The 22,675-nt window shown below is 36.4% G+C and overlaps 1 protein-coding gene and 1 pseudogene across 3 annotated transcripts in view; one reads left to right on the plus strand and one right to left on the minus strand.

Annotated features, from left to right (window-relative positions):
* Positions 1-403: 403 nt before the first annotated feature.
* On the plus strand, positions 404-16,614 carry LOC307167262 (protein NLRC3-like; annotated as a pseudogene). Its single transcript has 10 exons — positions 404-445; positions 775-871; positions 1,169-1,274; positions 1,396-1,509; positions 2,519-2,632; positions 3,209-3,334; positions 3,901-5,627; positions 9,589-9,660; positions 13,342-13,515; positions 16,441-16,614. The product of its transcript is annotated as a protein NLRC3-like (transcript).
* Positions 16,615-18,437: 1,823 nt separating this feature from the next.
* The window catches only part of LOC307167435 (uncharacterized protein), an 11,416-nt gene continuing 7,178 nt past the window's right edge, over positions 18,438-22,675 (minus strand). For both annotated transcript variants that reach the window (XM_079886547.1, XM_079886546.1), the window contains 9 exons: positions 22,635-22,675; positions 22,383-22,454; positions 21,833-21,913; positions 21,601-21,702; positions 21,000-21,110; positions 20,753-20,857; positions 20,507-20,614; positions 20,266-20,364; positions 18,438-19,988 (listed from right to left, as the gene is read on the minus strand). The exon at positions 22,635-22,675 is cut by the window's right edge and continues 69 nt beyond it. In XM_079886547.1, the coding sequence (XP_079742673.1) occupies positions 19,728-19,988; positions 20,266-20,364; positions 20,507-20,614; positions 20,753-20,857; positions 21,000-21,110; positions 21,601-21,702; positions 21,833-21,913; positions 22,383-22,454; positions 22,635-22,675 (980 nt within the window). In that variant the 3' untranslated portion in view covers positions 18,438-19,727. The remainder of the gene's footprint in view (positions 19,989-20,265; positions 20,365-20,506; positions 20,615-20,752; positions 20,858-20,999; positions 21,111-21,600; positions 21,703-21,832; positions 21,914-22,382; positions 22,455-22,634) is intronic.

Here is a 22,675-nt window from a genome sequence, read left to right on the forward strand (position 1 = left end):
GTAAATGTGGCACACCCAGTTTTTCTTATGCACTCCCAGCTTTTCTGGCTAGGCTGTGCCTCATACGCATGCGACGTGTTACTCTCGTGAACGCGCGTTTCTGTTTACGTCTCTCACTCTCTCACATAGAAAGTGAAAGTAAGTTCTCCTACCGCTATTTTGAGCAGACACAATAGAGAATCAAACTGTTTATCAACGTTTAAGAAGGAATTTACGTGTATCTTTATGATGTTAAAGCTGGAGGATTTCAGAAACTTTGTTTGGTAAAAGTTTGATCAAGTTTTGTGTTCATGTGACTTTCTCATACTAACATGAATCTCTGGAGGACATTTTAAGTGATTGCTTTGTTCGATATAAAATCTTTAATAACGGGTTTCTTTCACTTCAAGATTTGTGTTTCGTGATGTCTGTGATTCTTCAGAAGTTTGACAGCATAGGCCTATGTGTAAACATGTATAGGGCAATTCACACCTCACACACAAACACGGTTTTATTTTTTATTTTTTTATCGGATCAGTGTGTGTCGATGTGGGTCGGGGTTTGTTTTCTTTTTACCTGAACATGTTCAATCAGCGTTTCTCGGTGTCAGTTATTTTTCATAAAATTCTAAATCCAACGGTCGACTTTGCTGGTCTTTGCGGTGTAAAGGCCCAATGAGCTTGAGTTAACGCAGCCACGTGATCCTTTTCTACTACACTCTAGATATGTTCAGCTAAATTAAGAAGGTTGAATCAAAAATCATTTGATTTAGTGTGTGAATGTTTCTTCATTCAGAGTCAGTGGAGGAGATCAAACTCATCAGATTCTCCTGTATCTTCATCATGGCTGATTCACAAGGATCCAGAGATGGAGATTTTCCTCCAGGACGCAGGTACTTTCAACAAACACTGTTAAATATTGTGTTAAATCACAGAAAAAGGGTTACCCACCCCACAGACACACAGATCAAATAAAGTGTACAGATTTTTATTTTTATTTTATTTTTTGCCTATTTTTGCCTGTGTTTTTGTTTTGAAACTAACATGAAATATTAAATAAATAAAAAAATCATAAAGTTTCTTCAAAGTGCTTTTTGATGAAAGATGAATGTTTATATTGATATGGTTCCTAACATAAAGAATGAACACAGTAATCTAAAGGATTTAACTGAATCTGTTCTCTGTTACAGTTCAGTCCAGCAGAAGAGCTCAAACCCAGAGTGTGTCTATGAAGAGTGACTGGTCTATGAATGACCCGCCAGAGTTTAAGAGTGGAGACACATGGCCTGATCTCAGGTAATAAGAATAACATTTCAATAAAAGATATGCTTATAGTATTAGATTTAAAATTAACATGAATTAACATGGTTTAAACTCCATTGGATGAGGATTAAACTGAATCTGTTCTCTGTTCCAGTTCAGTCCAGCAGAAGAGCTCAAACCCAGAGTCCAGCTGTGTGTCTATGAAGAGTAACCGCTCTATGGATCATCCACTATATTTTAAGAGTGGAGACAAACGGCCTGATCTCAGGTATATTATTTCTATAAAAAGTTATGCTATTTTTATGAAATCATTATTAATATACAGCAGTTTAATGATCTTAAGTTCAAATCCTGTAAGTTTCAGTCTATTAAAGGGGTGGTTGATTTTGATTTCACTTTTTTAACTTTAGTTAGTGTGTAATGTTGCTGTTTGAGCTTAAACAACATCTGCAAAGTTACAATGCTCAAAGTTTAAAGCAAAGGGAGATATTTGCTTTTAAAGAACAACAAACGTCTAGTAGGGACTACACAACATTCCTCCAGGGTTAGTGACATCACTAACCCTAAAATTGACATGAACCGTGCCACTGGGAACACAGTCCATGTTAAGAAGAGGAAGAGTTGTAGTCGAGCACATTTGTGATTCTGCTCAAGCTGTCTCATCCGTCTTTTCACATGTAATACAGTACGCAACACAAATGCAATAGCATGTCGCTCTGTAGGCATCTTACAACAGTTCCCGCACGAGTGATTTATAGATTATCATGACAGAAAATGCTAATCAAAGACTTGAAGATAGTTAACTCCACATCAGCTACATAAATTCATCAACTAGCCTAACCATTCAGAAACGTCCTGTTGCTTCTACATGTTGTCACTTTTTCTTGAGTCTCTCCATCATTGTCCGACTCCAGTTTGAACATGAAAGGCAGAACAGTTTCTGATATTTTAGTGCTTGTCTGCATGATTGGAATTGTTTTTATGACGCTTGTAGTGACATTAATGAACTTACGGAAACAATATCTGCCTATGGGACCTGGTAGAGAGAAAAAGCTGTCTCAAGAAAAGTCAAAAATGAAATAAGAAAAGCAAAAATCCAGTACAAGAATAAAATTGAAAATCAATATAATAGTGGGGATCTAAAGGTAGCTTGGCAAGGTATTAAAACTATGGCAGCCATTAATCAGCCTGTATGCAGAACAGGGCAACCAATAAAATTGAATGGTATAGACGACGGCAGATTTGCCAGACACTTCTGAATCTGTTCTCTTTTCCAGTTCAGTCCAGCAGAAGAGCTCAAACCCAGAGTCCAGCTGTGTGTCTATGAAGAGTAACTGCTCTATGGATCCGCCAATAACGTTTAAGAGTGGAGACAAACGGCCTAATCTCAGGTATATCATTTCTATAAAGATGTACTTATACAGTAGTATGACACTTTTGAATTAGACGTATAATTTCAGTCAGTTTAATTCTAGCAATGACATCAAGTAAATGTAAGCTGAGATGTTTTCCACCTTTATATAATGGAGTGTAAAATTGAGTGGATTTTTCTAACCGCTGGTTCAGATTTGTTGAAAGCTTCACAGTGTCTGGTCAGAACAGTGATGTTTCACAGCAAGAGCACCGTTACTAGAGTACAGTAAGGTGGTTTATCTTTAAAGGTCAGCTAAACATTGGTCTCTTTAGTCGGTTGAGTCTTCGTCCTCCATTGTGCCTTTGAGAAGAGTCATGTGATCATGGTTGATGTTCACCTGAGTTGAAGCCATTCTAAAATTATATAGTTGATTTCAATTTGTTTGTTTTATTTTTTTAATCATGCTTAACATATGTAAACGAGCAAGTTCAATTCTTAAAATAATTATAATCAAAATTTGAAACACAGTGCAAAACACCACTGTAACCAGTTACAGACATTAAAGTAAAAGTGCACAACATTTATAAGTCTGTCTGCTTTTTATTTTATTTAGTTTTGAAACCAGTTCAGTCCAGCAGAAGAGATCAAAACCAGAGTCCAGCTGTGTGTCTATGAAGAGTAACTGGTCTATGGATAAGCCACCATTGTTTAAGAGTGGAGACAAACGGACTAATCTCAGGTATATAATTTCTATAAAAGTTATGCCTATAGTATTTGATATTTATGAAATAATTATTAATATACAGCAGTTTAATGATCTCGAGTTGAACCAAACAATTCTAAGTTCAAATCCTGTAAGTTTCAGTCTATTAATGATTATCATTGTGCTCTTGTGTAAAGCTCTATGCATTGTTTTGTTAATACATTCACACACTGTAAAAGCTGTTGGTCTGTTACTCAGTTAATGACACAATTACATCAATATCAGTGTGTCTGATTCTTTACCCTCTTCATTCTGATTTAAGGTCAAATCTTCTATCCAGACCAGTTAAAAACAAAACTGTGAACACGAGTGTGAGACAAGACTTATATGAAATCATGTATCCTGGTTTCAGGTAAAATGCAGGACTTTTTTGTTGTTTAAGTTTAGGTGTTGCACTTCTCATCACACATCACTCAAACACATGATTGATAATTGAAACCTAATGATGTTCTGTGTCCCATAATGACAAAAAAATCAATTTTGTAATTTACGGCTGTTTACTTCTCTAACTTGTGTAATAATGTGGTATTTAAATTTTACAGCCATGACTCGAATCCTGCTGAAGTCCTCAACACATTGAGATCAAATCTGAGACAGAAGTTTGAGTGTTTGTATGAGGGAATATCAAAGCAGGGAAACCCAACACTCCTGAATGAGATCTACACAGAGCTCTACATCACAGAGAGTGGAAGTGGAGAGATCAATAATGAGCATGAGGTGAGACAGATTGAGACACAGTCCAGGAGAGCAGAAACAGAGGACACACCGATCAAATGCAGTGACATCTTTACACCTTTACCTGGACAAGACAAACCCATCAGAACTGTGCTGACAAAGGGAGTCGCTGGCATTGGAAAAACAGTCTCTGTGCAGAAGTTCATCCTGGACTGGGCTGAAGGGAAAGAGAATCAGGACGTCCAGCTCATATTTCCACTTGCTTTCAGAGAGCTCAACTTGATGAAGGACAAAACACTCAGTCTTTCAGATCTTCTTCATCTCTTTTTCCCTGAAACCAAAGAAATGGAAATATCCAGTGATGAGTATAAAGTGTTGTTCATCATTGATGGTCTGGATGAGTGTCGTCTGTCTCTGGATTTTCAGAGCGATGTGAGGTTGTGTGATGTGACTGAATCAGCCTCAGTGGACGAGCTGCTGACGAACCTCATTGTGGGGAATCTGCTTCCCTCTGCTCTCATCTGGATCACCTCCAGACCAGCAGCAGCGGATCTCGTCCCCTCTGAGTGTGTCCATCGCGTGACAGAGGTACGAGGCTTCAGTGACACACAGAAGCAGGAATACTTCAGGAAGAGAATCAGTGATCAGAGTCTGGCCGAGAGGATCATCACACACCTGGAGTCCTCAAGGAGCCTCTTTATTATGTGCCACATCCCAGTGTTCTGCTGGATCTCAGCCACTGTTCTAGAGGAGATGTTGAGTGAAGCAGAGAGAGGAGAGATTCCCAAGACTCTCACTCAAATGTACACACACTTTCTGCTCATTCAGACCAACATCAAACATGAGAAGGACTATGAGAAGAGAGTGAAAGATGAAGACATGATTGTCAAACTGGGGAAACTGGCTTATCGGCAGCTTGTGAAAGGCAACCTGATCTTCTATGAGGAAGACCTGAGCGAGTGTGGCATTGATGAGACAGAAGCATCAGTTTACTCAGGATTGTGCACTCAGATCTTCAGAGAGGAGTTGGGCTCATATAACAGGGGAAAGTCTTCAGCTTTGTTCATCTGAGCATTCAGGAACATCTAGCAGCTCTATATGTGCATCTCTCCTTTATCAACAATAACATCAATGTGTTTGACCAGATTACCAAACCAACGAATGGAGACACAGTTTCCCTATCGGATCTCCATCAGAGAGCTGTGGATGAGGCTTTAGACAGTAAAAATGGGCATCTGGACCTTTTCCTTCGTTTCCTTCTGGGTCTGTCAGTGAAGTCTAATCAGAGTCTCTTACAAGAACTAAAGACACAGACAGCAAACAGCTCTCACAGCAAGAAGAAAACAGTTGACTATATCAAAGAAAAGATCAGTGAGAATCCCTCTCCAGATAAATACATCAATCTGTTTCACTGTCTGAATGAACTGGGTGATCTTTCTCTAGTGAAAGAAGCTGAACCTCATACGGATGGAGGATTACTTGATGTGAAACTCTCCTCGTCTCAGTGGTCAGCTTTAGTTTTTGTGTTGTTGTCCTCAGAGGAGACACTGGAGCAGTTTGACCTGAAGAGATTAACTGGAGACAGACATTATTAGTAAGTAACTCTGAGAACAATCATTACAGTCTAAAATGATTTACAATCATGTCTAAAACATGAACAAAGAGAAACTCAGAGATCAGAGGTGTTTAAATCACGGGGCACTGATTGATTTCTGGGATACTGTACATAATTTGCGGGTGTTTCTCAAACCGTGGCTGTGTCCTAGTAAGGCTGTATATCTCGACTGCCTCGTCATCAAGCGCCTCCGAAGGCCGTCTCAGGATCTGTTTAAGACAGACTTCATTTTGTGTCTTTAATTCAGCTCATTTTGAAGGATGCATCAAGTGTATCCTTAGTGTTCTTCAATATCTCACAATTCTTTGCAAACATTCCAATTCACGTAAAAGAACTAATGGAAAACGAGTCGGCACTGAGTTTATCTGAGTTCATTATAAAATGTAAGACACAAATTATGTATTCGGAGATGAAGGCATACATGTTATCTTTTGTTTCTGTGTAAATTAATCACTGAACACTAAACTGACAATATAGAGTTAATGTTAAATGTTAAATGTAAGGAGGATTTAAATGTGAAGAGGAGTTAAATGTTAAATGTAAACCACTGGGAGACACAGACGGCTGTCATTCACTGTATTGCATTAATAAAAAAGTCAGTTAATATAAAGATATTTAATAGAAAGTATTTTTCCTAAATTAAGTTTTAATAGTATTTTTGTGGCGTGACCGTGGGGCGGGAACATGTGTGATGTAGCCATGCACACTTACTAGAGCGTCTCATTCTAGTGTTTAATGCTGAGGACTCGAGTCTACAAACCTCAGAAGGACTCGAGTAACTTCATTAATATTACAATTAATTTGTCCAACAATAATTTCATAGCGCATCACCGCATAACTGACGCGCTGTGAGGATAAAAGATTAGATTAACTTACTTCTCATTTCAAAAACAACTTGTTTAACACAAAATACTTATTGATTCATAAAAATACGCATTAAGAAAATAAATGAGATTTATCTCTCGTCGTCTCATCGAGAATATGCGGCGTTAATGCAGCGTCAGATGCCAAAAGCTCTGTTAGTTTTTACTGTCAGTTTCTGTAGTGAATAATTGACTGGCGTCTGAGACTTCTTCACCGACATAACTCTCACGCAAAGTTTGCACATGGCTGTGTGATATAATATACAATGGCTCGCCTTCATGGTTTAAAATGGAAATATTTTAAATTTTGTGGCATTTTTCTTTTTCACCAGTTGCTCGCAAAATGATGGACAATGATTCATATTTCGTGCGCTTTATTTCCCGTGATAAAACAAGTAGCAAGTTAAACAAGTAGGTAAATAAACAAGTAACAACCAGCAAATTCGTGTGCTCAAAATTTCTGCGAATAATTTGTTGATGCATACTTTTTTTCTTGAGCCAATTCGGGAGTTAAATGTCGCCATGGTGATAACCACAGCAACCGACAGGACAAAAAAATCTGATATGTCAAAATAGTGTAGTTGACTAATGCAGACCTGCCACTGCAACACTGACAATATAAAGAAAAAACAAATCTGTCTTGCTGAATACGATTAGTAGCTTCTACAGTTATAGATACTAAAACAACTTTTTCACATGTCCTTTTTCACATGTGAAAAAGTTGCTCGCGAAGATGACATCACGAGTCCATGTCGTTAGTCCACCATATTGGATTGAACAGAAAGCGAAACAAAATTTTCACAGGTCACAAATTTGGTCCGAACTTCACGAAACTGGACGTACATGATCCTTGGACCAAGCCTCACAAAAGTTACTAGAAGGATTTTTGATTTTCGGAAGCGTTTGCCCATCACAGTCAAACGAAATCGGCGGCGTAGTCACCAAACAGGAAGTCGTCCATATCTCAGGAACTCTGTCACGTATCGAAACCAAACTTTGTACATGAACTCGGGACTCCAATGTGAGGATGCACAAGATCTGATTTTTTTTTTCTTTTTTAAATTTCAGGCTAATTGACAAACCCATTTACCTATGTCTATGCAAAAGAGTTTCACCTCACAATTTTAATGTTAATGCATTTAGACAGTAGGTGGCACTGTTGTATTACATTTCACAGAGCTGCCAAGTCAGTGAATAGATTGCATTCGTTTTTACTAAGTTTGTCTTAATAAATAGGGCCTGAATTTAGTTTTTAAACTGGGAGGGAATTCCACCGCTTACATGGGTCACATGGGGGAGATCTAAAGATTATGGGGGGGGGAATAACTTTTGATGCATCGGTCTAATTTAATCATCTTCATTTATTAATATCTACAGATTTGTATGCATGAATTGTGCATTTCCAGTTCTCAAAACAGTTAATAACAAAAAAACAAAAAAAATTTATACAAAATACATCATGCTCTTCTTCGCTAACCGAACAAACCATTCATTGTCTGTGGCTGTGTTTGTGCGCGGGAAATATGCTGCGCATAACAATAGAAAACAAGGAGAAACGTGCAGTCACATGCTCAAAAAATCAACAACATCGCTCTAGATGTGTAAAAACCTATTTTTTACAGTCTATGGTAAAAACAACTGGAATGCGTGAGCGCGCCGCTCTCTCCTTTCCACAAGCGCTTGCTCTCCCGTGGCGTCTATCGTTGCTATGCAACCATGAACTGCGCTCTCCATGATGACAAGGAAGTATCAGCAAAAGATTAATTGATTTCTAGCCCTTGCATTAGCTTTACTACTAGATATATTTATGGAGATGAAAAATAATAAGGCGCCCTGTACAGCTATGATCAGCTGTTCGGCCGAACATTCAATGTTGTTACGCTGCAAGCTGATCAGTTGGTTCGTTGCTGCCGCGCTCTATCACTCGCACACCATAAAGAGCAAATTGTTTTTTAATGTTTCAATTTCGTGATTAAAATGACATCATTTGAAAGCGGATAATTTCTTCACAAACAGCTCATTATGATTCAATGTTAGAATGCTGCACCTACACTCGATAGTGTGAATAAGATCAGCGCAACGCAGACCACTGCATTGACAGCGTGAAACATATGATCTGTCTACGGCCAGGGCTCAGCGGAAGACAGACAATGCCGGTCCAGCGCTGATTGAGGAATTAAATTCGAAAATAAAAGACAGTTTGACATCTTTTTTCTCGCATCTGTGAATTTATTTTTTAATCATTTGTGCTGAGATGAAGCGAATATATTTGTGCTGGAATTTCTCGCACTATAAAAGCTAACCTTGCGGGAATGGTTTAAATTATGCGCAATCCCCACATTCCCACACCGAAATTCAAGCCCTGAAATGGCAGCGGGATGTGTAACTCTAGCATATGGCGCATATGTCATATAAAGTTAGGCAAGGCCAAACAGCGTTATCCATGTTGTTGCGATTGCATCGCTAGAGTAAGCTAATAGTGAAACTGATAGCGTTTTTCATTTAATTACAATATGAGGACTGACGATAGGCTATAAAAATAAGCGTTTCTGTGTAGGTGATGACAAACATCTTGACAGCAGCAATCAAAGCATCGCTAATTACGGTAGACCTTAATTTGAGATAGTAAATTTGTTCCTAATCAAAGGGAACACTCAACCACAGAACAGCTGGGTGAGTTTTGTATTGGCTTATTGGATACAGTAAATGAAGTTCAACTTCTTTTCAATAGGCTACTATTTCATCACCCAAAACACTCCCACTCTCTGCTGTATATTCATAACCTATTATTTCAAAACCAACAACCAAGCCACATAAACAATGCCATTGGCACTAGTCTACATTGCAGACATGTCTCTTAATGGACATAACTTTTCACCTTTTGGCACAATCTTGAAAAAGTACTATTGTTGAAATTCTCAGATCAAGCAAACTTCAATGCACCCTTATCCACTACCTGCTAACGTTAGTGTACCGCACCCGAGCTAGCACACTTCGCAGTTCCTCCGGAAATGCATTCTAGTTATTATTATTATTAGCATTAATAATGAACTTATTTATTTTTTATTTTACAATAGTGTCACACAAAACACACCAGATGAAGTTCTCCAGAAGCTGATGCCTGTGGTTACAGCAACTAGATCAGCTCTGTAAGTATCACTGAGAACAAGCATCACTGTTAAAACATTATAAGAATTCTTACTAAAACAATCAATGGTTTAACAAAAATTTATGAGTGTCACACTTCAGCTTTTAACCCTCTGGGGTCTAAGGTGTTTTTGGGGCCCTTGGGATGTTTTGACATGCCCTGACATTTGTGCTTTTTTCAGTTATTTATAAACATGATAATGGCAAAGGTGTAAATTCACTCTATATAGCACAAACAGGGCAACCATAATATGCAAACAACATGTATGTAGATGTTTGTATTTTTAAGAGAATAATGTTTATGCGTGGTTATTGGAAAAAATCAAAATGAAAGTTGCTGAAATAAGACCACAAAACTCATACTAAATATGTGTCAATAAGACTTTTGACTAATGGATGTTGTCGCTTCGAGTTCTGGCTTAAAAATTATGTGAAAATAGTCTTGCTTTATCGTTCACATAAAACAATACATTGATTTAAATTGTGTAAGACAGGTTTTGCTTGGAAAGCCAATATGCGAGGGGGGCGTGAAGGAGGAGTAGTTTACACCTGAGAATACAATGCCCCACCCATTATGCGTAATGACTCTGTATAATGAGCCATTCATTCAGGTGTGACACTGACTGAGCCAAGAATGAATGCAAGGACAAAATATATATATAGAAGAAGACTTATATTGACCATTTAAGATTTTGCTTACATCTATCCTGTAAATATGTTTTGCTATTTTATTAAAAAGGTTACAATTACAACAATAATTACAATTTCAACAATATTTCAAGTGTACTCTTTCTTTGTAAAAAAAGGATTATAGGCCTACATTTTATCATATGTATTCATTAGTTTGAATATAGCCAACATTGGAACATCTAACATCTTAGTTTATGACTTTATTTTTGACAAAAATAGTATTATATATATATAAATTGCTAAACAAAAGCTTATTTGATGTGGCAGTATATTCTACAGTAAAAACTGTACCAAAATCTAGTCAACAAAATGTTGTCTTTCATATTTCGCCTGACTGTAACATTGTTTTTATGAAATATTAGGGCATATAAATGTTAATTTGCAGTTTAATACATTGCTTATACAAAGACATTTTATTTCAACATATTTCAGTCGATTTTTACTCATCTCAGTATAGCAAAGCATTTTAGTTGATTAAAGCGGTTTATTCTTTCACACACAGACACGCGATTCATATTTAGGCTAAACAGTCTTTACAAATATGTACCCTTCATTCATCTCACAGAAACGTGATTCATATTATAGAAACGCGATTCATCTTTTTGCGGTTTACATAGGCCTACACTAACGTTATTCCACATTAACACTTGAGAAAAGATAACAGCCTACCTCACTCCTCAGCAGGATCTATTGCTCCTCATATCAGCACTGTTCTGAGGAAACTTTTCTCCAGGATTATTAGGTAAGGCTATATTATGTCTCACTCGCGGCGCGCTGTGTTTACAGCTGATGTGGGCGTTTCACAGGTGTGAAATGGTTCTCAGAATTTGCGTTTGAACAGCGCGCGCTCTCCGGGGCGGGGTCACATTACATTTGAATGAGGTCTAATGAGCTCGACTGGAATCGCTCTCTTTTAATACAGATTTCACAAGATGAGAATATTTGTTTTTTATATAAATTACTTAATTTAAAAGAAGAGAATTCAAGCTTCATGCCTGTGCTTCTGTATGCCTGTTTGACTGAGTATTCACTGAGAATTCGTTCATTTTCGGACGCGTTTCAGAATGGACTTAACTGACAGAGAGAAGGCAGAACTCGCATCACGTTTATTTTTCTTTATTTGGCAAAAAGCACAACACTTTGTTTTTATTGTGAGTATACACAAAAATAATACACATTTAACAGAATTGATTGATGTATGAAACTTGTTTGTAATATCAAAGTCAACAGAGCAAAATTAATTTCTTTTGAACTGATAAGAAAAAAAGCGAGCTGGTATCGCCGGCGATACCGCCGACCCCAGGGCAAGGCAAGGCAAGGCAAGGCAAGTTTATTTATATAGCACATTTCATACACAATGGTAATTCAAAGTGCTTTACATACTATTAAAAATAATCAGAAGAAATAAGAATATACAAAACAGTTTAAAATAAAGAAACAAGAAAGAACTAAAAATAATTAAAACAGTTTAGAATAAAGAACAGTTTAAAATAAAGAAACGAGAAAGAACTAAAAATAATTAAAACAGTTTAGAATAAAGACTAAAATAAGACACAGTATAAACAGTCGGACAAACAGTGACACAGTGCTCATTCATTAAATGCAAAGTTAAACAGAAGTGTTTTGAGTCTGGATTTGAATGTGACTAATGTAGGAGCACATCTGATCTCCTCTGGAAGCTGGTTCCAGCTGCGGCTGGGGGTTAAACCCTCCACCTATCTGACCTGATTTGTGATCTACGTAACCATTTTTATGATATTTGTGTGAGCAATGTGTTTCTCTGCAAATATTAGGGGTGCAACGGTACAGATAGCCCACGGCACGGTCCGTACCTCGGTTTTTGGGCCACGGTCTCGGTTCGGTTTCGGTACATGTTTTGTGCAGAAAGAGACTGCTATTTCATCCCAAAAATATGTTTTATTTTTCTTATGATCATAAACAGAATGTCACAGTAGGAAGAACATCAATGTATGGAATAAATTAACACTCTAGTCTGTACTGAACAACACTAAGAAATACAACCTCTTCAACTATCACTTATATGAAATACAAAATGTAAACAAACACACTTCAAAATATTCAAGTGGATCCAAATTCCAAACCTTGATAACTGGTATATGAAGTGATCAATGTGAAAGAAAAAGTGCACTTTTACCTTTAACAAACATAAATTAGCTTGTGCTTTGAATAAAAAAAAGCAGAGCAAAATAATATAATAAAAAAATACTGCATTCAGGATACAAAGTGCAATGTTATTTACTCATCCACTATTGAGAGATTCTTGTACAAAAAGATGAGTCTATCAACACTGTCTGGTGCAAGGCGAGACCGGTTGGCACTAACGATGTCCCCAGCAGTGGAGAAAATTCTCAACTTTTCAGAATGCCGCAAGCGCACCGTAGGTCACGTGACAAGAACCAACCAGAGCGCAGCTGGTGGTTGCTTTAGCAACGACAGACGCCTCCGGAGCGCAACCGCCCTAGCGCTTTGGAAAAAGGAGAACGCGGCGCGCCTAGCGTATTCTACGCGTTTTTAGGCGCGATATGTGAACGGCGCCTAAAGCAAAAACTAAAAGGATCAGCGCGAACTCAATGGCAAAACTGAAGTCCCGCGGGACACGAGGGTAGATTGTCCCGTGCAGGGCTGACCGAACGGTCCGGGATTTTACCGTGTACCGTTGCATCCCTAGCAAATATCTGCATTTATAATGTATGTATATAAACATTTATATAAATTAACATTTATATTAATTTAATTTAAATGTTAACATTTAGATTTGGGGAAAAACAGATGTATTAAATGTATTACATTATATCCATTTTATATCAAATTTCTCTCTCACATAGAGGCATAGTCTCTTAGAATAACAATAAAACTCAATGACATGTTGAATTAATTGTTTAAAAAAGAGATATTGCACAAATTATAAACACAACTAAGAAAAACAAAGATATCTGATTTGGTCTGAGAGAGTGTGTCATTGTTCTCTACAGGTTGAGTGAGTGTGATGTCACAGATGAAGGTTGTGATGTTCTGGTTTCAGCTCTGAGATCAAACCCCTCACACCTGAGATATCTGTATCTGTCATACAATGAACTAGGAGACTCAGGAGTGAAGCTGTTTTCTGCTGGACTGGAGAATCCTCACTGTAAACTGGAGACACTGAGGTAAGATCATCTCCACCATAAAGACTCGGAGTGAATAAGGATTAATATGTAGATAGTGTATTCAATATATCTTTGGCGTAAGCCCCATCCGGTGGTTCAGCGACAGATTCCTGCTTGAACCGTCAGATCCTGCCGGCGGTAGAAGGCAGCGGTGAGGAGTCTCCCTGAAGAGGAACATTTACATCTTCATATATTATTATCTCTCAAAAGAAAGTAAAATTAACAGTTAAATAAACCGGATGAACTACAAACCAGACAGCAGATGCAGGATACAGTGAAGAGGGTTTTTAAAGCACAAATGTTTGGTGTAAATGAAGTTGTCTTGTAATGCTTGTGCAAACAGACCCTTGCAAAAGCGTGAGCATTTGCTCAAAATGTGTGTGTGTGCAGCTGAAAAGAGGGAAGTGGTGTGTGTTTCACCTGAACCAGGACTGTCACCATATCAGATTTATCACTACATGATTTTCATGGCCAAAATAACACACAATAAGAATATATCACCATATCTATGGAAATCTTGAAAAAATAATAATAATGCTATCAGTCAAATTCATCTTTACTTTGTTTATTTTGTGTTATATTTGGAAAGGAAAAATCCCTCCATCACACGCGACGTGACGCTGCGACATGCGATAAAAGGTTATTTTCCATGTTAATCAGAGTTTTTGTCCAAACCAGCCGCGACAGCGATATGCGACAATTCTATTTTAGAAACGGTTTCTATTTTCCTGCGACGTCGTGCTGGAACAACAAACACAAATTGTGGCAATGATAATCTCAGGCAGGCACGGTGTTATGGGTGGGCCTGACAGGCCTAGGACCACCCAATTTTTTAAAAGGCCCACCCAAAACTTTTCTTCAAAAATAAAATAAACTTTTAATATATTTTTATTTTGTCAAGAATTATTAAAAATCAGCAAATAAGCTCATAATTTGTGCTAAAATAGTCTTAATGTTTAGTTTTCGAAGTTTAATAACTTAAGACGTTCTCCCTATTATAAACAAAGAATTTATTTAAGCTGGACTGTGGCGCTATTTTCTTCTGGAAACAAACTTTGTTGTATTATTTTCCTGTTATCTCTGTAAAACTGCTTTGAAACACTCTGTATTGTAAAAAGCGCTATATAAATAAATGTGACTTGACTTCGAACGAATTCTCACCGACCTACGTCACTCTGTGGAAATATTTGCATAATTCTGCCCAAATGCGCATGCAGAGAAAGAAGGCGTGGCTTCAGTTGTCAGTATTGTTGTGGAGATGCTGTGTGTTTCTATGCGAAAGCAAAAATCAGCACTTTATTTGGCCTTCCGAAAGTGGACGCAATTACGGATCAGTGGTTAAGATTTATTTACAACACTGTTCCAGAACAGTACAACCCAAATGTTCATGTGTGAGAAGCGTATTTTACGAAGGACAGTTTCCTGAACCTGAGAAAGTACAATAAGGGCTGCTCCAACTTTGCTAGGGCAATCTGGCACTTCTGAATCAGAGCCTGTAAGTATGTTTTATTATTTGTTAAAGTATTAGTATTGACTGTTCAAATGCAGAGTTTTGTGCAGTGTAGAGAAACACATTGTCGTTCTTACGATCAAAAGTGCAGAGATGGATTTATATTTACAAACATAGTATCTTCTGTTCACATGGCTACGCGGAAGCGATAAATAATTCTGTATAATTTTTTAAGGCCAGACAAGTAATTTGTTGAGGTCAATTTGTAAAGAAAGACAACACGCCTGAGCACATATATATTCAAATGCGTATACCTATAGACTAAACACGTAATACGCATGTGCACGGCGTCAGCGTTTTCACAGGTTAGCGTTTGCGCAGAGATAACCTTTTTTTTTTTTTTTTTATGTGCGGCCGGAGCGGGTCAAGGGTTTTCTGTTAGAACGGTGTCGTGTTAGCGGCCACTAAGTTAATAACAAATGATCTTTGCAACGGAAGTGAACCAATCAAAACTAACTTTAGCTGGACAATAACTTTATTCTAGAGCTGCTGTAAAGCCAAAACAATCTCTGTTACTGTAATCTCCTATTATCACTCTAAAGCTGCTTTGAAACAGTCCATATTGTTAAAAGCGCTATATAAATGAAGGTGACTTGACTTGAATGTGTTTGTGTTTGTGTTGTACCAGCAGAGGGAGACAAAGACTAATGAAAGATTCATTTTTTAAGGTGGAATAAGGTGAAATAGTGAATAAGACAGTAATAAGGCCATGTGAATAAGTTGAAAGGTGACTTGACACAAACACTTTCATGTACTTTTTATTATCACAAAATGAAATTTTGACACTTTGATGTGGTTGAACAGGTGAAACAGTCACAAATTTCCTCTGCAACTCAAACCTTCTCAGTACGAGTTATGAAGGAAGAGAACAGCATTACAGTTTTCAGTGTGTCCTCCTCTGATTGCTATGTTGTGACTGAAAAAGTGCGTGCAGGAGCACATGCGCAAAACGTAGGTTTGTAAAATGACATATGATAAAATAAAAATAATTAATATATCATTTTACAAAACGGTTTTGCGCATGTGCTTCTGCGCGCACTATTTCGAATTTACGTATGAATGTGCGTTTTTGATGACACGGGACCATGGGCTGGGCCACTCGGAGGTTGCTTCCGGGAATAGTACTGCCCTACAGTATTAAAAATCGCTACATATAATTGTTTAGAAGGTTATAGGGTGCGTTATTTGTTTTCTCTTTAACTTCTTTCAGCTCTTTTCATGTTTTGGGGGTCGGATTGTACAAATTATGAAATATTCGATATCCCAATTTTGCATATCGTCCAGACAACAATTTGGATATTATCGTCTAAACGATATATCGCCCACCTCTAATTGACAGCATTGTTATTTATTTTTTAAGTGGTCATGTTTAGCTTTAGATATAGGCTTAAACTGTGTGTTATTGTTCTCTACAGGTTGAGGGATTGTGGTGTCACAGAAGAAGGTTGTGCTGCTCTGGCTTCAGCTCTGAGATCAAACCCCTCACACCTGAGACAACTGTATCTGTCATGTAATAAACTAGGAGACTCAGGAGTGAAGCTGCTGAAGGATCTGAAGGATGATCCACATTATTAAATGGAGAGACTATGGTAAGAATAGTTTTTCATCATATTTCCATTTAAAGTTCAAATGGCTGTTTTACTCACTAGAAATAAAAAGAAATTGTACCAGGTTCAGTAACACCACGTGTGTGTGAATATTTTGTCTGAGATCATCAGATAATGAGTCTTAAATTCAGCTTTAGTTTCTATAGGTCTCTGAACTTTAAACTGTGTTTCTGTGAGTTTAATTCCTCCCATACTGTTGTGACTGATTGTGAAAATAATATTAATGTTATTTTCAGCTTTTCCCCTTTAACTTTTTCTATGTGTGTGATAATCTGTGATTTGGGTTGTTTTTTATTAACTGAAATTAATTTTGTAGTGTAATAATCATTTCTGCTGGTTCTGTATCAGCTGTTCTTTGTGTGAAAGTGAACTTTCATGTCCTTTTGATTTTATAAAGTGACTTTGAGCATCAGATAGAAGCTATATTATCATGTTTGAGAATTAATTAATATAGATTATCTAGTTAGTTTTCTTATGAAATGATGTGATAGACGTAATGTCTCGTACTGCATATGTGACTGTTTTATTTTAGGTATTCGATGACAGTCTGATCTTCTGATGATCATCTGATGGCGAATAAGGATCCACTACAGAGATTCACAGTCAACAGAAAATTAAGATAGTTTATTTGTATAAACACACAGTATAAACTCAAAAAGGTTGGAGTTTTTTTTTAAGTTTTAAGGAACTCCTTCAGGGGTTTGGGTTGATATGGCAGGGGGCCCGAGAATCGTCACCAACATTCTCCCCTGAGCACACACACACACACAACACACACTCTCACACATACTGGAGTAAACGTGTATTTCTCATGCAGTGAATGAACTGCTCTTTGTCTCGTGCTGTTTTCCTGAGCATCACACACAGTCCACTCTGCCCAGCTCAGCATCGACAACAACAACAACAACAACAACAACAACAACCAGATTAAAGTCCATTACTGAAGCAGCTCGAATAAACACTCACCTGCAGGAGATTCTGGAGCAGCTTGTGTGTTTCTCAGGAAAATCACCAGTGGTTATAGGAGTTGTGAGGAAGTTTGTCTACATTTTCATTTGTGTAGCTGTGTGCAGATCGCATTTGTACAATATTTTTGTAAACAATTAAATTAATTTAATAGTTGATGCAGGTGTGAGTTTCTTCATTTTTGTTATGTGATTTTGATGTTAAATATTAGCAAATTACTACTAAATTACTAAATTAATATTCCAAATCTACTACTAGCACTAAGGTTAAAGTGAACAATGACACAAAGCTTCACAGGAAAGTTATTTGAAACCCCAATATTGATTTGAATCAAAATAGTCTTAAACTGGTTTTGTTGGATAATCCTGTTTATATCAATGAACTACTAGTTAGACGAGTGTGTTGGGTGCGTCTCATATGGGTGGTCTTGGTTTACTACAAATGTTAAAATGACTCACATGATGAGCCGTTTTTGCCCAAAAGCAGTTGTGCAGGTGCATCTCTGATAATTCTTGTAGTTTCAGTGATTTATCTAGTGCACCGATGCAGCTTTAACACTATAAATGATCCTCAGCTGTTTCAGTGTCAGAAATTAGTTGAATTTCCAGTGTCTAAAACTAATGCACGTGGATAAAAGTGCCTCCCAAATACTTGCATGCTAAAACCAACTGCAACCTGATAAAAAAAAAAAATAGTGCACATACACACACACATGTATATATATTTTAATGAGCGGAGCACATTAAGGGTTTTCTGTTAGAATGGTGTTGTGTAAGCGGCCCCTAAGTTAATAACTAATGATCTTTGCAACGGAAGTGAATCAATCAAAACACCATTTTCAGATGAAATTTTTAAGATTTTATTAGCATCTTTCGTAATCAAAACTGCCCCTGACTCTTAATACAGAATTCATTTTGCCATGTTTTTTTTCTAGATTTAAATTTCAGCAAGCAAGATACAGCTGTTGGGTTAAAATATCAGATGTGTTTATTTCAAGTGTGCTGCATTTAGAAATCTCACAATAAAAGCAACATTAATGACTGATAATTGCAACCTCTATCAAACACATGGATTTTCAATAAAAGCAACATTAATGACTGATAATTGCAACCTCTATCAAACACATGGATTTTCAAAACTTTTAACTGATTATATTTTAATTTCTTAACATCTTTCAAACACCATGAGAAAAAGTGCAAGCTGAAAAACATGCATATTTACGACAGTAAAATAATTTTGGTGAATATTCATCAAGGCAAACTTTGATGACCAGAAAGTTTAAAGAAGTTTTAAGAGATTGAAATTTGAAGGTTTTCATTTTCAAGTAGTTTGAAGTTTAAAGTTAAGGATTTGAAAGCAATAAAGTCTAACAGAAAATAGACAGATAGATAGGGTGCTAGGGTGTTTTAACACACTGCAAACATGCTTTTAGCACACTGGTAAGAGGTTTCTTGGATGATTGCGAACAGGTTTCTAGTATAAATTAACAATGCTATCTTTTGACATGTTTGTAACATGATTTGACATATTGCTAGCATGTTTCTACACGAATGATCACATTGCTAACATGATATAGCATGTTGCTTGCATGTTAAAACACGTGATTTAAGATGTTGTTAGCATGTTTCTATCATGAATTATCATGTTTTCTAGTATGAATTAGAACATTGTTAACATGATATAGCATGTTGCTAGCATGTTTCAAACTTTATTTAACACATTGCTACTATGTTTTAGCATGTTTCTAAGATCAATTATCATGTTGGTAACATGTTTTAACATTGCTAGCATGATATAACATGTTGCTAGCATTTTTCTAATGTGATTTAACGTTGTTAGCCTGTTTTTTATCACAAATTATCACGTTGCTAGCCTGTTTTTTTAATCACAAATTATCACGTTGCTAGTGTGTTGGTAGAATGAATTAGCAAATTGCACAATGTTTTAACTTGTTACTAGCATGTTTCTATAATGAATTAACAAAATGCTATTTATTTAAGCATGCTTCTAACATCAATTTGCACATTTGTTAGCATATTTTAACAAATGGGTTTGGCCTACAAAAATACATAATTGCTGGAAAAAGTCTAATAAAACCTTGTAATTTTTGGTAAGTGTTTGTAGGGCCCTCATGGTTTGTTGCTGTTCTCCTGTGTGTTTCTCTGAGGAAGTCCCATCAGGATCTCCATGGGGGTCAGAGGCCTGCAGGTGGCGCTGCTGTTCTTCTGTGAGGCTTCGCTCAAGCTGGAGGCGTCCAGAGACGGAGAAATCTGAGATTCATAACTCTTCAATATCATATCTGTCAAGTCGAGATTCTCCAAACCACAGGATTCTCCTCCTGTCTTCTGCGAGGTGTTCTCTCCATCCTTATCATCCGCTTTGGCTTTCTTCTACAGAGGAATAATAAGAGAGGTTCAGTTAAAATATACAGCCATCTCACATTAATGAACAAACTCATGCATTAGTGTGAGAAGCCATGGCAGATTTCAAGAAAATAATCCCGTCTTAAGACCAACATTATTGGTTACAATAAGGTCCTTTTAGTTAATGTTTGCTAATCATTTTTGAATATTGAGAGCAATTTATTCACAGACTTATTCAGGTTAACCCGGCGTTAGTTATCACAGGGTTAAATGACATCTTAAATGGAAAAAACTGTTCACATACCTTATTCTTCCTTTTCTTATGTTTTCTCTTCTTCTTCTTCTTCTTCTCATCACCACTGTCGGAAGATGACGAGGAGCTACTTGATGATGAAGATGAATCCTTAAACAATAAAAGAAAAGGCTTGTATTTTACTTTCAAATCCTACTGTAAATTTTAGAAAACATTTGAGGAAAACCAAGAAACTAAATAAATAAACTTATATTTATTAAATAATACTTTTACTTTCTTTTCACATGCTGACCTTCACTTTTTGCTTCTTTTTCTTCTTCTTCTTCTTCTTCTTCTTCTTCTTGTCATCCTCACTGTCAGATGATGATGATGAAGAGCTACTTGATGATGAAGATGAATCCTTAAACAATCAAAGAAAAGGCTTGTATTTTACTTTGAAATCCTACTGTGAATTTTAGAAAACGTTTGAGGAAAACCAAAAAACTAAATAAACTTATATTTACTAAATAATACTTTTACTTTCTTTTCACATGCTGACCTTTACTTTTTTCTTCTTCTTCTTCTTCTTCTTTTTCTTCTTCTTCTTCTTGTCATCCTCACTGTCAGATGATGACGAAGAGCTACTCGATGATGAAGATGAATCCTTAAACAATAAAAGAAAAGGCTTGTATTTTACTTTGAAATCCTACTGTGAATTTTAGAAAACGTTTGAGGAAAACCAAAAAACTAAATAAATAAACTTATATTTACTAAATAATACTTTTACTTTCTTTTCACATGCTGACCTTTACTTTTTTCTTCTTCTTCTTCTTCTTTTTTTTCTTTTTCTTCTTCTTCTTCTTGTCATCCTCACTGTCAGATGATGACGAAGAGCTACTCGATGATGAAGATGAATCCTTAAACAATAAAAGAAAAGGCTTGTATTTTACTTCGATGAAACAGTAGAAAGTATTTGAGGAAAACCCCAAAAATTAAATAAACTGATATTGACTAAATAATATTTTTACTATCTATGAAGCCCCGCACATGACATGCGGGAAAAATATGAATAGTATCTCATATTCAGTATATCAATCCCTCGTTTTACTAAATCATGGCAACAATATAATAATTAATTTCCTTTTTTATGTAAATCAAAAAGGAAATCAATATAAAGGAATTATTATATTGTGTGCATGATTTACTTAAAATGGGGAAAAAATTATTAAATCATGGCCAAGATTTATTTATAACGAATTTTTAATCTGTGGCCACAATATATATATATATATATATTTGTCTGCATGTCATGTGCTCATTGTTAGCTGTTGCATTTACTAATGTTAACTTTCTTTTCACATGCATGTGTGAAATTACAGTAAACTACATATTTTAAATGAATCTGACCTTCACTTTCTTCTTTTTCTTTTTCTTCTTCTTCTTCTTCTTTTTGTCATCCTCACTGTCAGAGGATGATGAGGAGCTGTCTGATGATGAAGATGATGAAACCTGAGGATTGAGAGATTAATCTGCATTTACATTCATTTTCTAAGCAAATGACATCTTAACTGTGGCAGATTGATTTAGACCTCAGGAACAAGAATGAATCCAATAAACACTGGTAAGTTTCTGTCCTTACTTTCTTCTTCTTCTTCTTCTTCTTCTTCTTCTTCTTCTTCATGTCATCATCGCTATCGGATGACGAAGAGGAGCTGGAATCCTGTTGGGAAAAACAGCATGCCAACATGGTTTATTAAAGCAATAATACCCTCAGAGTCACCAGAATTTAATAACTATAACTCTATTCTTGTCTTTCTGGTTTTTCACAATCGAACCAATTCACACTGAATAAAGTCCCATTCTTTTAAACATTGAATTTCCTGTTCCACTCAAGTACATCAGATAAAAACATGGGTTACAAACAGCATTTTATGTCAACTTCACAAAAATAATCAACCAATAATCAACCACAAAATCAACGATAATACCTATTCAGTAATATATCATTAGTTTAACTGTAGGATGTTTTCAGTTCAGAATATAGCAGAATTTAATTGATCATCGACTATTTTACATCAGTCAGCCTTTACTGTCTGAATTTGTTAATTTTAAGTATGTAACTTATGAACCAGCCCATCAATAAAATGTGATTTAGCAGCTTAGATGTAGTTAGCACGCTTAAATCTTACTTTATCCTTCTTTTTCTTGCGTTTTTCCTTTTTCTTCTTCTTCTCATGGTCACTGTCCAAACTACATTCCTTCTGAGAGACAGAGATGTCAGATGTAATGAGTTTAGAGCATAAAAATGATGATTAGCAAAGTTCTGATTAATTAAGCTAATATGTAAGTGCAATTTTTACACTGGCTGTGACTGAGAAAACATTATTAATATTTCATATCGAAGGGTCAGACGTGCATCTGAGACACAACACAACACAAACCTTCTTTTTCTTTACTTCTTTGTCTTTCTGTTTGTCATCCG

Source organism: Squalius cephalus (genome assembly GCF_949319135.1).
Source record: "Squalius cephalus genome assembly, chromosome: 11".
NCBI lineage: Eukaryota > Metazoa > Chordata > Actinopteri > Cypriniformes > Leuciscidae > Squalius > Squalius cephalus.